General features: G+C 42.8%; 1 protein-coding gene across 8 annotated transcripts in view; it reads right to left on the bottom strand.

Annotated features, from left to right (window-relative positions):
• LOC126272480 (E3 ubiquitin-protein ligase Nedd-4) overlaps positions 1 to 18,176 on the bottom strand; it is a 203,398-nt gene that overhangs the window by 154,817 nt on the left and 30,405 nt on the right. For 2 of the 8 annotated variants that reach the window (XM_049975359.1, XM_049975361.1), the window contains exons 5-6: positions 17,226 to 17,398; positions 439 to 778 (exon numbers count right to left, since the gene is read on the bottom strand). In XM_049975359.1, the coding sequence (XP_049831316.1) occupies positions 439 to 778; positions 17,226 to 17,398 (513 nt within the window). The remainder of the gene's footprint in view (positions 1 to 438; positions 779 to 17,225; positions 17,399 to 18,176) is intronic. The other 6 variants (XM_049975360.1, XM_049975362.1, XM_049975363.1 and 3 more) reach the window with 3 other exon arrangements.

Genomic DNA, 18,176 nt, shown 5'->3' with positions numbered 1-18,176 from the left:
TCCACATCCCAGATCAAACAGCAACAACCAGAAGTACTACTTTTCTGAAACATATACTTAACCAATTATAGCCAACAATAAACTGCATACTCCATGCAAGACATTAGACGTCATATTGTGTTATGGAGGCATATCTGGAGAGATTATGTCAGTGGAAATGAAACTTTATTCAAAACAAAGAAATAAAAATAAGGAAACAAAACAAAATTTAAAAGTGTTAGACTATTTATCACAGCAATGCACATCAGTTTTGACTGCAAAACTCCACTGCTGTTGTACACACACCCTCAAAACAAGGAAACTTATGCTTCAAGGCACAGAAGTTTTAGAAGCTCAGATCCTTTTCTTATCTATATATCTGAAGTATTATGTTGGAGACTAACAACGATCACCAATTTTTTTTCGTGCCACAAAATATTTTTAATGAACATGGCCTACCTGCTGAACTGGTCTACCAGCCTCAAGTACTTCCCACTCTGAGTCTTGCCGCCGGAAAGATGGTGGACGTGATCTTCTAGGTGGTGGAGGAGGAGGCCGCGGTGGGGCTGGACGGGAAGGCATCATAGTTACCTGGGCAGGTGTTTCAGTTGGTGCTGACACAGAGTTTTCTGAATCCACCATCTCCCAATCACCATCTGGTTCTGCAGTTGGTGCAGTGCCTGATTGAGGTGTTCCCATCACTTCCTGACCAGCAGGGGATGGTGCAGTATTTGGTATGCCCGGCTCTCTGATATATGCAATATAGAGTTCCAAATGGCCTTTGACTCGGGATCTTGCACTGTAAAACATAAAAACATTGCAAACAGGAATTATTTGTTTAAAACTTACACAATTTCATAAAAAATGAGTAATGAAATATAGCCTACTCCCATGAAACCCTATAAGCATTTACTTCTTAATCACTAACTACCTGCAGCAGCAGGAGTAGCATAACACACAACTGGAAGAACATAATTTCCATAAAAAAATGAGGTATTTAAAAATAATATGAACATAGAATTTATCACACAAAGCAAACAGCAATCTCATACGAACTTCAATCAAGATTATTCTGGTACAATGGTGATCTGCACAAATTTAAGAATTCACAGTGGGAGATGGGGCAAGAGGGGGGCAGAGACAATTAAATAAAGCCTTTACCTGAAGTTCCTTCCAGCTCTTTAGTAAAACATAAACCTGATGTTAATTCTATTTGTTCTTGGTGTGTGTGTGTGTGTGTGTGTGTGTGTGTGTGTGTGTGTGTGTGTGTGTGTGTAGGAGGAGGAGGAGCGTGCGTTCTCTCTCTCTCTCTCTCTCTCTCTCTCTCTCTCTCTCTCTCTCTCTCTCTCTCTCTCTCACACACACACACACACACACACACACACACACACACACATGCATGCACACTTGACAGGACATACCCTCTGCCATGCACTTCACAGTGGTTTTCAGAGTATGTATGTAGATGTAGGAGTGACCTAAAACCACAGATCAAGATGCTCAGTTCACTACTCTCAAAACTTTCTCAACTGGGTCAGAATATGTACAGGTACATCCCAGAAACTTAAGAGTCACAATACAGCTTCTGACAACCCCCATCCACTGTACACTATTCAAGGGTCTAGGCTAAACTTTGGCTTAACTGTGCTCACAGCAGTCTCTTCCAGTCTTGAGTGCTTCTTAAACTCAGAACCTGCGATCAATGTAACAAATTTGCTTCCTAATCATATGCGAAGAAGAGCCCTAAAGTCTGCTGTCAATATTATTATTTAACAGTCAGTCAGCCTGTGCCACTTTCAATATGTTTAGTCAAGATGGGAGCAGACTAATTCACAATCACAGTTATTATTTCATGAACAGTTCTTGCAATTTGTAGATGACATAGGTTTCTACTCTGAAGGCATCAATATCAGCAAGGATCAAGAAGAAATATATATGTTTTGTTTTATGTGACAAAGGAAGGGTTTGTTATAAACAAAATAATCTGTGCAAAAATGCAAAAATTGGAACGTAGCCTCAGTGGAGAAGCATAGCTGAATTGTGTGGGGGCTGTGAAACTTCTGGGGTTTTAAAATAGAGGACAGCCAATTGCCTGGCAAGAGAACAATGCACATGTGTAGGGCAAATTGTCATGAATCGTGTACTTCCCGAGAAAACAATTGATCAGTATATGCTAATGGTGTACTATTTTCTGTATCACTGTCGTATCAACTACGGCCTGCTACTGTGGGATCACACTACAGGGTGCAAGAAAGCACTGTTATGAAAAAATAGTCTTCAACTTTCCCAAGTATGTGAAGGAAAATCATGAAACATTCAGCAACAGGAGTGATATCCATAGCTGTAACACATGCAATAAGAAAAACCATCCCAAGCTATCGACTCCACATGACACAGGAGAGTAGTCATATAAATACTGAAATGCAGTCCTTGGAACTGATTTCAAGGAAAACTATCACACAATATGCCCAAACACCACTGTTCTGGCATATGCCTTCACGACTACAATGGTTGGCACTAGGAAACATTGTATAGCTGGCACTGAACTAGGCACGCCTATGACAAGAGAAGACCAAGATGCCCCCTGGGTAGTGTGCATATAGACTGCCGCCACCGACTAAGCGCTCTCAATCTCAGTACATCACATCAGGATTCAGTTCACACTACACCTCAGTACTTAGCTAGCTGTGACAGAACATTAGTCATTGTGTAATATTGTTATTTGGACACGGACAAGATTCAAGAATTAGTACATATTTGAATGCTGTTAACCACAGAACTTCAGATTGGACATCACTGAAGTTCAGTACTCAACTGGTTCCTGTAATAAAGTGTATTTTAACCACATGTGCATTTTGTGTTGTAGTGACAGGAAACCAGCCACCCACCTATCATAACCCCCTTCTCCTCATCCAGCAAGGAACGACAAAACATTACAAGAGGGCACAGCCACAAAAAGTGGCAACAAATCTGATCGACATTTTTTGTTTGCTTTTCTTGTGTTCTAGGCTGGTGCAGGGAGCTGAAGTTGCAGTGATTCTATAGACTCATTTGTTCCTGTTGTTGCACATATTACAGGATGAGAGCTGCAGAATCTCTCTCTCTCTCTCTCTCTCTCTCTCTCTCTCTCTCTCTCTCTCTCTTTCTCTCTCCCCCCTCAGAAGCTTTGCACATTACTTTTCTAATTGTCTTTTCCTGTAATTTGCTGGCATTAGAATGGCTACCCCGCCACCTCCACCCCCTGCCCTGGATCAAATATCTCTCCCAGTGACAGGCCCACAGTCCAGTCCATCGAATTCAAGGTACTGTGAAATATCATCATTTCCTGTCCATCATGGGAGCCTGTATTTCACTTAATTCAAAAATTCTTCTCTACATTGTCTCCAAACGCACTCTCCTATGATGAAGTAGTAGGTGCATTAAGTTCGTATTATGGACAGCAGATTCAGATCAAGAGAGCCATATTTCAGTTCTTTTGCCTTAATAAAAAGCTGCAGAAGATGTACCATCAGTGGTATACCGGGTCTCACTAAAAGTATAAATTCAAGTACTGCCGTTTCAACTTTTATAGTGACATGACGATCCATGATGCTATCACATACAATGATAGCAAAAATAGTGAACAGATTCTCTAGTACTCTGACCCTTTGCTCCATCAAGTGTTGCAAATATTAGTACAATACAATTCTGGTGCCATAGCTGCCGATAAATGTGATCAGGTTCCAATTTGTTATTTCAAATTTCCTCTTGCCCGTGACCGCCCCACCCAGCTGCCACAGTGAGCATGCACACAACCAAATAAACAAGTAGCCAAGGCTCTAAGTCTAGTGAAGTCTTGCCCTCACTGTTTTGCTCGTCATATGTGACAAGATTGCCAGTCGTGCAACGTGACATGTTACTCGTGTGGAAAGAAAGGCCATGTCTAGGCAGTTTGCTACCAATGACAAAAGAGCCCCAATTCTGCCCACTCTCGCGACAACAGGTCTCGTGCACATTCTGTGAATGCACTGTTTCCAAAACCAACTCCAGTTTCTAGCGGTAATACAAGTAAGGTTGTGCTCTGATCTTGCCCCAGAGCAGTGACACGCCATTCAAGCAAACTACTTGCTGGTCGTAGTGTTGACTTTCAACTGGACACAGGTGCTTCCGTAATTCTGCTTAATCGTGCCGTGTATGAACGGTTAGGCTCACCAGTGCCTGCGTACCCGCCATTTTTCAATGTTACTTGGAACAGCTGACTGATTAAGTGCCATTCTATTTGAACTATCTTGACGATACTGTTGTCTCAGGTCATATGCCAATTTGCATACCCTTTTTCAGGTGTTGTCAGATGCAGGACTCAAGTGTCCTCTCGAAAAGTGTGACTAGACAGAAACACATTACTTTAAATCATGTGGTCAGTCAGGGTATGCACCCCCTCCAATCTCATTTGCATGCAAGCCGTGACCTGCCTGTTCCTCGCAATGCATCTGAACTGCAGTCAGTGCTAAGCTAGTTGAACTACTACATTTGTTTCATTCCAAACACTTCACAGATCACATCGCTTGCATTGGAAAAATGTGTGTTTCATGTGGACCAAAGAGTGTCACAATGCATTTCAGAAACTCAAAAAACTGTTGCACAAGACAGATCTATTGCTTTTGCCTCAAAGTTATTCACTCAAATTCAGAGCAATTATTCACAAGCTGGAAAAGGAGCTCTCGCTATTGTGTATGGTTTGACAAAATTCCATCACTATCTGTTTGATCACATGTTCTATTTAATGACTGATCCCAACTCCTTCCTTGTTTCATCCCTCAAAGCCAGTTGTTACACATACTGCTCAAAAATTGCAATGTTGGGCTTTGCTTCTATACCAATATCAGTACGAAATTGTGTACATATCTACAGCAAAAGAATGGCAATGCTGGCACCCTTTCTTACCTTCTGATCAGCCCTGAGTCTGATTTTGATTCCTCTGATGCATCTTGTTGCCACACCGATGCATAGAACTCTGAATTGCTGCAGTCTTTTCCATTGAATTACAGAAAAATTGTACAGGCCGTGGAAGCAGACGCTCGTTTGAAAATTTTGTTATATTACATTTGCATGTCCTGGCCTCGCTCAGTGAACAGTATTCAGACATCAGTAGTGTGCTGATACTTCGTTAATTGGCATAACCATTCAGTACAACAAGGTATGACCTAAGTACAATCTATAGTGGACAATCATGTGTGCTCATTCCCACAGTGCTGCAAAAGTATGTGTTACAACTGCTTCACCGAAGGCATTGGGGGAATTGTTGGCACTGAACAGTTAGTGTGCCGGCACTATACTTGGCAGGGTATGGATGCCCACATAGCACAAATGCCATCGCAGTGTCGCGCATGCGCAGAAAACCAGATCCACTCTGCCACAGACATTCTCAACTTGACCTACCTAAGACTCAATTGCCATGGCAACGAGTGCACACTGACTTTGCAGGACCACTCTGGAACACTTGTTGGCTTGTTGTAGTAGATTCTTTTAGCAAGTTTCTACTTGCTGCACCTATGAACTAAACCATGTCACACAGCACCAGTCAAGTGTTGCCTTCAATTTTTTTCAATGTTATGGGCAATGGCCCTCAGTTCAAGTCACATGAGTGCCATTTTGTTCACAAAATTTTTCCATTTGTCATCTAACAAGTGCTCTGTTTCACCCCCAGTCCAATGGAGAAGCAGAATGCTTTGTATGCACTTTTAAACAACAGATGGCCAAGCTTCACAGCTCCCACACATAGGAAAAGGCATTGCAACTCTTTCTCACCACCTATTGCTCCCACTGATGTGACAGTGTGTGACTGGTGGAACTTCTGCATGGCCACTACCATCAGATGCTTCTTCACTTACTCCACCCACCGCAGCATCCAGTGCTGCCGATGATCTGCAAGTACCGCTTCGCAGCACATGATCTTGTTCTTTATTGGGTTTTTGGCCGACATCAGCACTGGCAGTGAGGCAAGTTCTAGAAACGCATTGGCACATATATGTATCTAAGTGCAGGTCCTGATGGTTTGCAGCACTGTCACCAGCATCAAATTCATAATTGCTGTTTGCCATGTGATTCTGCTGCTTTTCTTCCCCAGATTCACAGTCTCAAGGGATCACGCAGCCTTTGCAGCTGCCCACTGGGCACCCCAGGACGAGCCAATGGATGTTGCACTCTCCATCCCAATGGACGTGGACCCACTATCGCTGTCACTGTCGTCACCCAAGGAGATGCCCCCAAGACTGGGCATATATGCAGAGCAGTGTTTTCAGGAGGGCATTCCTCTGCTCTTGCAAGCCAGACAGCAGGGTACTGCTGTGAGTATGCCGCCTTCCGCAGCTATGGTTCCCGCCTCATCTCTACGTCCAGCTTCCTGCCTTCCCACACTGTAGCTAGTTTACATCTCCAGTACATGACATGGCGCCTTTTATTTATTTTATTTTTTTTTTCCAAAACATCTAAGGTCATAAGTGCCCAGTACAGAACCATAGAATGCTGGGACTGCGAGGGTAAAAAACCATTTTGAGGTCCAATACAGAAAGGAAGAAAAAACAAATCTAAAGCATCAAGACATTATGGAAGAGTATCTAAAAAATGTCAACAAGACACCAGAATTACCATGTAGAAATCAAATCTCTTCCGTCATATTCCTGCTTCTTAAAACATGAGCCACAGCTCGCACGTCATCCGCTAAAATGTCCGGCAAAATGGGCAGCAGCCAGGCCCTGAGAAGTAAGTGGCTAAAAAAGGGGCAGAGTATCAGGAAATGTTTGACTGTTAATGGCTGGCTACAGGAAGGACAGACGGGTGCAGGGTCACCACTCAAGTGGTGATGGCTAAAGTGGCATTGCCCTATTCGCAACCAAGCTAACATTACTTTCTCATGGCAAGAAGGCCGGGAGGAAGTTGACCACACTGTTGAGAGAGGTTTGACTTCCCTGTGTTTGTTCCCATGAAGCGAGCACCAATGAGCATGCCAAAGTGATGTGATATGCCAATAGAGAAAATTACGAATATCTTGCGTGGGCACAGAGTAAGAGGCAGGCCGACCGGGATAGACTGTGGCCTTGGCTGCAGCATCAGCAGCGTCATTCCCAGGCATACCAACATGGCAGGAACCCCCATGAATATCACTTTGGCTCCCCCATCCAAGAACAAAAGGAGGCAGTCCTGGATCTGCCGAACGACAGGGTGGACTGGACCTGGATCATCCAGACTCCGAAGGGCACTGAGGGAGTCAGAGCAGATCACACAGCAAGTGAGCTGGTGCCTCCAGACGTAGTGATCAGCCTGATAGAGGGCAAAAAGCTCTGCGGTAAAAATTGTGCACTGGTTGAGAAGCCAGTACTGAAACATCATCCCCGACAACAAAAGCACGGCCAACACCATGGGTGGACATGGAACCATCAGTGTACAAAAATATGCTATTGGCAAGTCGTGAGCAAAGTTCAAGAAATTTGAAGCGATAGGTCAGCCCGGGAGTTGAATCCTTCAGGAAAGAGCTGAGGTCAAAATGAACACAAACCTGTGTCTGAAGCCAAGGTGGTGAAGGACTCTCACCCATTCGGAAAGTGGCAGGAAATGTGAACTGCAGCTGAAGAAGCATGTGACTAAAGCGGACGCCAGGAGGCCGCAGAGAAGAAACGTTCATCTCATATTGGCTGTCAAGAAAGGCATCAAAAAAAGGGTAAAAGTTTGGGTGGCCTGGCATGGAAGAAAGCCGACATGCATACCCACTGAGTAGGATGTGGCGCCAGTATGACAGCGGTAGTTCACCGGCTTCTGCGTATAGACTCTGAACTGGGCTAGTACGGAAGGCATCAGAGGCAAGATGGATCCCCAAATGGTGGATTGTATTTAGACGGCATAAAATAGACGGCCGTGCAGAGGAGTAGACAATACATCCATAATCTAACTTGGAATGGACAAGAGATCGATAGAGGTGGAGGAGGACAGTCTGGTCAGCTCCCCAAGAGGTACCACTCAATACACGAAGGACACTGAGGGACCGGGTGCAGTGTGCAGCCAGGTAGGACACGTGGGGAGACCAATTGAGTTTCCTATTGAACGTAAGCCACGAGAACTTTATTGTATCCACGAACGGGAGAGCATTTTGGCCCAGTCATAAGGATGGTGGAAGAAACGCCTTGTACTGCCAGAAGTTGACGCAAACGAATTTGGTAGCAGAAAAGCGGAAACCATTTGTGACACTCCACAAATAGAAACAGTCCAGACAATGCTGAAGACAGCGTTGCAGGAGACATGTCTGCTGGGAGCTGCAATAAGTAGCAAAGTCGTCAACGAAAAGAGAGCCAGAAATGCCATCTGGAAGGCAGTCTATAATTGGGTTGATGGCTACGGCAAAGAGGGCGACACTCAGTACAGAGCCCTGAGGCACCCTGTTCTCTTGTGAAAAGGTGAGGAATAAGGAGGAACCCACACGTACCCGGAAAACTCGGTCTGTTAAAAATTCCCGGATGAAAGTGGGAAGATGACCGCGAAGCCCCATGTGTGCATAGTAAGTAGAATGCCTGTCCGCCAACAGGTATCATCGGCTTTCTCCAAATCAAAGAACACGGCCACTGTTTGACGCAATTAGACAATAGCTGGAAGGAAGAGATTTATCTTTACCAGGTTTAGTGAGAAATACACCTTCAGTCCAAATACAATTTTAGGTATCAAGGAGAAAGCATTTTTCCTGCAGGAGGAAGATTTTGCAGCATGAGGATGTGGATTGTAACTGGCCCAGGAGCAGTAAACCTAGATGAGGAGAGAGCACACTCGAGCTCCCTCACAGTAAAAGGAGTACTGTAGAATTCTCAATTCAAAGAGAGAAAAGAGATTGCACAAGCCTCTTCCGCTGTTTCCGAGGAAGGATGGCACAATGGTAGTGGGTGCAGCTTGAAACCTTTGCAAAGTACCACCCCAAAGCGTGGGAAACATCTACAGGGTCGACTATGACGTTTTCTGCCACAGTCAGACCAGGTGAGTGGGCGGTAGTCCCAGAAAGCCAGCGCAGGCCACCCCAAACGAGAGAGGACAGAGTAAAACTGTTGAATGAGCTGGTGAAGGAAACTCAGTATGCTTTCTTGCTTTCCTTGATAGTGCGACGGCACTGCGCATGTAGTTGCTTGTAGCGGATGCAGTTGGTCAACGTAGGATGACGGTGAAAGATACGAAACGCACGTCGCCGGGCACGAATCACATTGTCACCCTCCACAGTCCACCAAGAGACTGGGACCCCATGGGGAGAAGTAATCGTACGAGGGATAGAGGATTCAGCAGCCGAGAAAATAATGACCATGAGGTGCTTGACATGATCATCACAGATGAGAAATGGCTGTTCGTCAAAGACCGCCAAAGAGGAATAGAGCCTCCAGTCAGCAAGAGAGAATTTCCAATGAGCGGGCCGCTGTGGACCTCTCGGGCAGGCGACAGGCGAGCCCCAAAGAGGATGATGGGCATTGGTGTCCCCAAGGAGCAGAAAGGGAGGAGGAAGCTGAGCAACAAGCTGCATCAGGTCTGCCCTAGTGACAGCAGAAGACGAAGTGATACAAATGATGCAGAGGGGAAAAGGTAAATTTGGGAAGGAAAACACGGGCAGCAACTGCTTGCAGGTGGGTGTGCAAGGGGATAGGACGATGACAAACCTCATCTCGTTGAAGCAGCATGACCCTCCATGAGCAGGAATCCCCACCGTAAGAGGAAGGTCCATCTGTAGTGAAGTAGAATGGGAAAGAGCAAAATAGTCTTGAGGACGTAGCTCGACAGGAGCAGATGGAGGTCCACCCTATTAGACGGAAGGCCATGGATAATCCATTGTAGAAAGGCCATGAAATTTAGGAACACCAAATAATGTATAATAAACACTCACGTCAATGGCCGCTTAGGACAAGCAGTCGAGGGAGGACGGCCACTGGAATCCACAGTTGGAGGATCTTTGTCCATCAATTCAATGGGATCAACAGAGCTTTCACAGTGTCGGTTAGTTGAAAAGGACTGACGAGTTGAAGAGAGCCGACAAATCAGAGAGGGGGAAGACTGTTTGCCTTTGGATGATTGTTTTGAATTTTGGCGATTTGCAGAAGGGACAGATGGCTGTGAATTCAAAGTACTCAAGAATTCTTCCCAGGAATAATCCTTTTTGAATTACAACCGTCTTCACTGGTGAGGGCGAAGAGCACTTAGCAGAATCTACAGCCCAGAAAGCATGAGACAGAGAGTCAGCTTTAGGGCGAGGCGACTTTGCCACCATCGAACTGAACTGTAAGTCGCAAGTCTGCGTAACCATGTTTTTTGTGGGATGGGGAGAGGTTAACACGGTGATGTAGCTTCCACATGAAGGGACATTCGGTTTACGGCTCGCCAACAGTTTCCAGGCAACAGGAAAAGGTACCTTTTCCTTCACCCTTATCTCCTGAACAGCCCACTCATCTTGACAGAGGGGAGAAGATGACAAGAAGCAGCATGGTCTCCAGTAAAATTGACGCAGTGGGGGAAAGGCGGTGGGCAGACACCCTCGTGTGCATCCCTGCTACAAGTGACAAATTAGGCTGCGTTTTTACATGACGTGCTGGTATGATCGAACTGGTGGCATTTATAACACCACAACGAATTGGGAACATAAGGCCACACAGAGATGACTTCATAGCCTGCCCTTATCTTGGTAGTAAGCGTTGATGGATCAAAAGTTAGGCACAATGTGCAAGTGGGCACCAAATTGGCAGCTTCCTTCTTTAACTCGATGAGCAGCAGTAACGCCCTGATCCGATAGAGAATTCGTTATTTCATCCTCCATCAAACCATCCAACAGCCGAGTGTAGATAACACCACGGGATGAGTTAAGTGTCCTGTGAGGCCCTCCCCCCCTTTTATAGGATATTCATGGAGGATTTGAGCCTTGAGTAGTTTCTGGGCCTGGAGAGCACTATCAATTTCCAAAAGCAGAGTTCCACTGCAGAGACGAGAGCATGACTTCACAGGGCTGACAATGCCATCCACACCTTTCAGTATAACTGAGGCGTTAGCAGTAGCAAAAGTCTGGTTTTCGTCAAAATGTGAGATTACTAGACATTGAGGTGCAACAGGAAGAGAGATTGAGGCAGGAGCCTCATTCCACCTTCTGAACGACAGACACAGCGACCAATCAGCAGAGAGCAAGGTAACAGCTCAGGCAATCACCCCTCCCAAGGCCTGGCCTGTACCAGGTGGTACGTGCAGGCCCTACATACCATCCGGGGCTGGGAATTACCCGTTACCCAATCTCCTGCTACATGTGAAATGCGTGGGTGGCTGTCAAGCACACACATGGAGGAGAAGAAGAAAAGACAAGAAGGAAAGGAAGAGAGAAAGAATGGCCTCAAATGCTACAGCAGAGGAAAAAAGAGAGCAGAGCTAGGCGAAAGGGGACGAGCAGTACAGGGGACGAGCAGTACAGGAGAGAATATTCCTACAAGCAAACCAACACAAATGAGCTTCAAGAGCCCATGGAGGCACGATACATCTCCCCAAGAGAGGGGAAAAGGAGAGGAGAAGAGGAGACAAGCTGCACAGAAAGAGAAGTGGTGCTGTGAGGGCTGGGGCCCGGTGGTCACCAAGCATGCACTCACTAAAGAACGGTGAGCCCCTGGGGGTGTATATAGTTGTGATATGGCCACGCACAAGATTCAAGAATTAGCACTGTTTTTTTTATTGCTGTTAAGCACAGAACTTCAGATGGACATCATTGAAGTTAAGTACTCCATTGAAGTTAGTTAAGTACTCCATTGAAGTTAAGTACTCAAGTGGTTCTCTAATAAAGTGGATTTTAACCATATGTGCATTATGTGTTGTAGTGAGAGGAAACTGGTCACCCACCTATCATACCGACCTCTCCTCATCCAGCTAGGAACCACAAAATATTACAAGAGGGCACAGCCACAACAACCACAGCACAGTTTGAATGAATTGTTTGACAGTCCTTCAGCAAATTGAACTGGCAAAAGAATGCACTACTATGTAATTTACTCATCATTTAGTGAACAAGTACTTGTAAAACATTCTCTAAATGTTATTAAGTATTATAATACAATTACGATAATTTGTTCTTGTATTATAATGCTTGTGTAATCTTAACCTTTCAACATTGACACACCTTGTCCAGTCGTGATTGGTGAATAACATAGCTACAGTAATAATGAACAGTAATATGACACATTTTGAGGCTTTAGGTAGTAGACAATTTGGTAATGAATTGGATGAATTTTGGAGGAGGGGGTGAAAACTGTAGAGGGATATCAAGGATTGACTACATACAGTAGGTTGAAGTAGACATAAGTTGCAGTAATTCTGTGGAGATGACAGGGCTTGCATAGTACAGGCTACCATGGACAGCTGCATCATGCAAGTCTTTGGACTGAAAACCATCTAACAACAACAAATTTGACTTATGTATTTTTCCTTGTTAAATCGCTTGGAAATGGTGTAGTACCTGTTCCAGAAGTAGTACATGGTATGTACTGACATCTGCATTCCACATCAGTGTTATTTCTCATAAATAACAAACACCAATGATATTTCTGTTTTATTGTTCTAAAAACTTTAACTTGTACATAGTTTTTGTGCGCTAAATTAAATGCACTAATGAATTGGTTATAGATCAAAAATTAATTTTAGAGTAACTTAGTGTGAATCTCAGAGGCAATATTGTCTGATATTTCCAGTGAAAATGTGTAATTTCTTTCTCATCTATCATTTGAAAGAACGACAATGGATGACCAGTTACAAATGAGTAAGAAATGTAACAGCTTGTTAAAGATTACTTCTGTGGTATACTATTTGGAATACAAAAATTCACTCCATGACTAATGCCAGTTCACAGTATGCAACATCCACGAATCCCTTTAATAAAATCTGAGTTATGGTATTTTGTGTATATTTACACCCTAATCGGTAATCTACACTACTGATCATTGGCGAGATCTATTAAAATAGTGCCATCAGTGAACAAACTCGAACCAAATCAGAACACTTACATGTGGCATCCAAGATCTTAACAATAGTATTACAGAATGAAGTGCAATGTGTGCAAGCATGTGCTGTTAACGAAAGGGGTATGCTCCTTATTATGTAGACTACACTATGTAGTTACAGTGGCCACTTACTCTAAGTAGGAACTGCAGATGTATTACTCAAAAGAATTAGGGAAACATGTGTACCAGCATCCAGTATGTTAATTCTATTTTGATATACGCACTACCTGTGTTCTTATTGCATTGCCCAAGATCTTCAGTTTTAATGTATGCAACAACTAAAGTCCTTCACCATATCTCAGCCAGGTTTTGCATCTGGTGATCCCTCCGACGGAAGACAGTACCACTGTCCCAGTATTCTTTACTGAGTTACACAAGACAGGAGCTGTTATTTGTTGACATTATATTAAACCAAGCACATGTAATGTAAGATCTCAATGCAGTGTTAGTTACAATGGCAGTCAGTCTGATCTGAGGAGGACGGACTTTCTGCCATGTTGCTGCAAATGCCAATATCTCTCCCTCTGTTGTCCAATATCTGTGGACACACTACAGGGGACAGTAGTAAAATCCCACATGAAGACCAATTGTATGGCCATCTCCATGTTGTGGTGTCGTATGGCTACTACCAGAGCACTGAAAGACAATCTCCAAAGGGCCACTGGAGCCACTGTGCCCAATAAGACTGTAAGAAACAGATTATAAGGATGGGCCTTACGACCACGCCCTTTTTGTGTAGCCTGCTGGACACGACATCTCCCAGCTGGCTTTCAGTTCTGCAGTTCCCATGGCAACTGGAAACTTCATCACAGGCGAAACGTGTTATTTACAGATGCATCCAGATTTTCTCTGATGCAGGTGGTGGCTGTTTTCGTGTGTGGTGATGCCATGCTGAAGGGTATCAGCCAAATATGGTCCAAGAAATTGACACATTTGGACAAAGTTCTGTGATGCTGGGAAGCATTTGTGTTGGCAGCTGAACAGATCATCTTGTTGTCAATGATCATCTTACCACCAGGCAGTACACTGAACGGATCCTGTTGGCCCATGTAACAGCAACTGTATTTTGTGATGGCCAGAATTCCTTCTCATTCAGAATAATGACAGAGGCCACATGGCATGCGCCACCAAGGATGTGTGGGAAAGCCTGGACATTGAAGTACTGGAACAGCCAGCAGTAAATCCTGATCTAACTCCCATTGAGCATGTACGGGACATGCTTGACAGATGGGTCATGGTCGTCCTGTTCCACCAGACACTCCACGAACTCTCAAGAGCTCTCATTGGCGAATGGGAACAGATACCACAGAAATACTTCCTTAGACTAATGCAGAGCACACCTCGTAGGTGTTAGGCATGATATATGCTCACAGAGGCTACCGTATTTACTCGAATCTAAGCCGCACCTGAAATTTGAGACTCTAAATTCAAAGGGAAAGAAAAGTTTTAGGCCGCACCTCTAAATCGAAACAAAGTTGGTCTATTGTAATATGAGACAATTTAGGTCGAATGAATGACGATACAGCTACAGTAGTTTGGTTCGAGTTTTAAGCTAAGCAGTTATGCTTTACCAGGTAGCCATTGCTAAGCGTCAGGCACTCCGTCTGTATTTATACGGGTACCCTTCCTTTTTCACATGCTTCGTCTGGTTTGAATTGATTGCTTATATATATATATATATATATATATATATATATATATATATATATATATATATATATATATATAACAGAAAGAAACTTCCACATGGGGAAAATATATTAAAAACAAAGATTCCAAGACTTACCAAGCGGGAAAGCGCCGGCAGACAGGCACATGAACAAAACACACAAACACACACACAGACTTACGAGCTTTCGCAACTGGCAGTTGCTTCGTCAGGAAGGAAGGAAGGAGAGGGAAAAATGAAAGGATGTGGGTTTTAAGGGAGAGGGTAAGGAATCATTCCAATCCCGGGAGCGGAAAGACTTCCCTTAGGGGAAAGAAAAGGACAGGTGTACACTCGCGCGCACACACACACACACACACACACACACACACACACACACACACACACACACACACACATATCCATCCGCACATACACAGAAGCAAGCAGAACTGCTTGCGTCTGTGTATGTGCGGATGGATATATGTGTGTGTGTGTGTGTGTGTGTGTGTGTGTGTGTGTGTGCGCGCGCGCGCGAGTGTACACCTGTCCTTTTTTTCCCCTAAGGGAAGTCTTTCCGCTCCCGGGATTGGAATGATTCCTTACCCTCTCCCTTAAAACCCACAGCCTTTCATTTTTCCCTCTCCTTCCTTCCTTCCTGACGAAGCAACTGCCAGTTGCGAAAGCTCGTAATTCTGTGTGTGTGTTTGTGTGTTTTGTTCATGTGCCTGTTTGCCGGCGCTTTCCTGCTTGGTAAGTCTTGGAATCTTTATATATATATATATATATATATATATATATATATATATATATATATATATATAAGTGCCGTTCTCTTTGTTATAGGTGTTTACATCACTCTAAGCTGAAAATGCATTATGCGTTACTGTACTGTGTTATGCATTGTTTGTCGCATTCTGATAATGAGTGTTTACGACCTGTCGCCACTCGCCGCATGACTTGCATTTGTGCATGCTACTACAGCCTTTTTTTCAAAAAAAGGAGGGAGAGAGAGAGAGAGAGAGAGAGAGAGAGAGAGAGAGAGAGAGAGAGAGAGAGAGAGGAATCGTCTCATTAGAAATGGCAAAAGACTGCTATTTGTTGTTACTTACACTGCTGCTTTCCTTGATAATGATCAACAAGAACCAAATAATAGACTGTGTATGACAGAAGATGCTCTGAACGAGAGTTTAGCGAAAAATTTTCTCCGTTTAAAAAACTTTGCAGATGCCTCTTTAGTACATTACATTCTGCACAGAAATTAGAGTCATCTTAGATATAAAAATCTAGTCAATTGCCGTGCTTCATTTCTGACCGTATTACTATTAGGCATAAGAATAATACGAATATAAACATGACATGTATAGGCCTATTCTTCTGCGTTTACTGTTGTCTCACTCTAGTTTCGTAGTTTATTACGCAGACAGTATTTAAATGAGGTAGCAGCAAACACAAAAGAATACCTGGCAAAATGTTTATATTCATATTATTCTTATGATGAAGAGAATAGTGCATGTGAGGCACAATTCATAAAAGTTCCTATTAGCAACCATCTCTTCTCGCAGGTAGAAAAAAAATTCAGAATGTAAAGTTGGCCATATTGACAAGCATCCCAAACAGCCTTGGCATTCGGATTTTCATAGTACACTGAAATGCTGCTACATTTGAAGATTAACAACACGGAATTTGTATTTACTTATTTTCTTCGTTGGATAATGTTTGGAAATGAAGTGGTCGAAACTCGAGACGGAGAAAAAAAGCTCGTTTTCCACAATTATTTTTTTAATTTATTTACTGTCGCAGAGGTTTTGGCGCCAGAATTTATCTTTGTACCTGCAAAGCATGCCTGTGTAGCGCTACATATATTCGACAGCAGAAGTTAGTTGTGGCCGGCACCTACCAACATTTTTCAGAACTTCCGCTTACTTTGCACTCGATTCTAAGCTGCAAGCGGTTTTTTTTTATTACAAAAACCAGAAAAAAAGTGCGGCTTAGATTCGAGTAAATACGGTATACACATTACTGAAGCTCTCAAAGTCCATCGAAAAGCACCCTGGATGACAGGATGGATGATTGTTTCCACTTTGTTCCTGACACCTGTTGGACATTTCAGTTCTTGTTATGTAAATGAATGAGGATGCAATATTTCACTGTGTACTTCATTTGTGAAAGATAAAGGTATCATTTGGTAACTTAACCAGTCCTCAATTATTGCTCAATGGAGTATGGCAGACACCCAGAGTAATGTTTCACTAATTCTTCCAAGTAGTGTACTTTCTTTGTAAAAAACAAGTAAAAAGTTCAAACAGCTGAGTTTAATCAAAACACATCCCTCTCCCACCTCCACTCACAAAGAAAAACTAAACTTAAAAGTGAAATTTTAAGTATGGTGTCAAAAACATGTCACATATCTTAAATACACATTCCAATAACATGAATACATACTGGAACAAATTTATCAGTTATTTACTGTTCGCAGGCCTCATATTTTGCGATATTTTTAAGTCTTTTTGCAAGTATTGAGGAATTCATTGTATAAATAGATACTAAGTAACAGCAGTCTGGGAGTAATTACTAACAATTTATCTAACCTTCGCGGCAACAGGGTGTACTGTTTAGGTGGAATTGTTCGCCCTTCCTGTTCTTTTGGAAGATTTAATAAATTCACCTCCACCATTCCCAAAAAATCATCCCGTGTCAAACGATTTTCATCAAACACTTGTAACACCAGTTTATGTTCAGCTGGTTTCACCTGCAATGAAATAATCAAAAGGTAAAACACTTCTTAGAATTTCTGAAAAATAACATTAAAAATGATAACAGGTGTCTACTAACCAGTTATAAATCACAATATTATGTAATAGGATAGATAAAAATATCTACTCACCAAGTCGCGGCATTCTAAAATTTGCTAGCTTTCAGTGCCCGTGGCTTTTTCTTCTGGATGAAGAACTGAAGGGAAAGGAAGAGGGGTGAAGGAAAACAACTCACTGGTGAGATTTAGAAAATGGGAGAGTTCAGTAAAGTCACCCAGAATCCCAGGTCCCACTTGCCAAGATGATTTTTTATCTATTCAGTTACATTAGATTTTCAAAAATTGATTATTTTCATTGATATATTAAATCATAATAATAGGAATGTGCGTCCTAGCACAACCTATCATCTTTCGTTACTTTTATTTGCTGTTTCTATCTTGGAATGTGATAACATCATCAAAACCTCGCTGAAATTTAGGATTACTAGTGAAAACACCAGTCTCATAAAACCACTAATATATATATATATATATATATATATATATATATATATATATATATATAAAAAACAGAAAGAAACTTCCACATGGGAAAAATATATTATATTATATATATATAAATAAAAATATAAATAAATAAATAAATAAATAAATAAATAAATAAATAAATATGTCTGCTTGTGTCTGTGTATGTGCGGATGGATATGTGTGTGTGTGTGTGTGTGTGTGTGTGTGTGTGTGTGTGCGAGTGTATACCTGTCCTTTTTTTCCCCCA

This window comes from Schistocerca gregaria, chromosome 5 (genome assembly GCF_023897955.1).
Source record: "Schistocerca gregaria isolate iqSchGreg1 chromosome 5, iqSchGreg1.2, whole genome shotgun sequence".
Lineage (NCBI taxonomy): Eukaryota > Metazoa > Arthropoda > Insecta > Orthoptera > Acrididae > Schistocerca > Schistocerca gregaria.
This window is presented reverse-complemented; position numbering and strand designations above follow the sequence as displayed.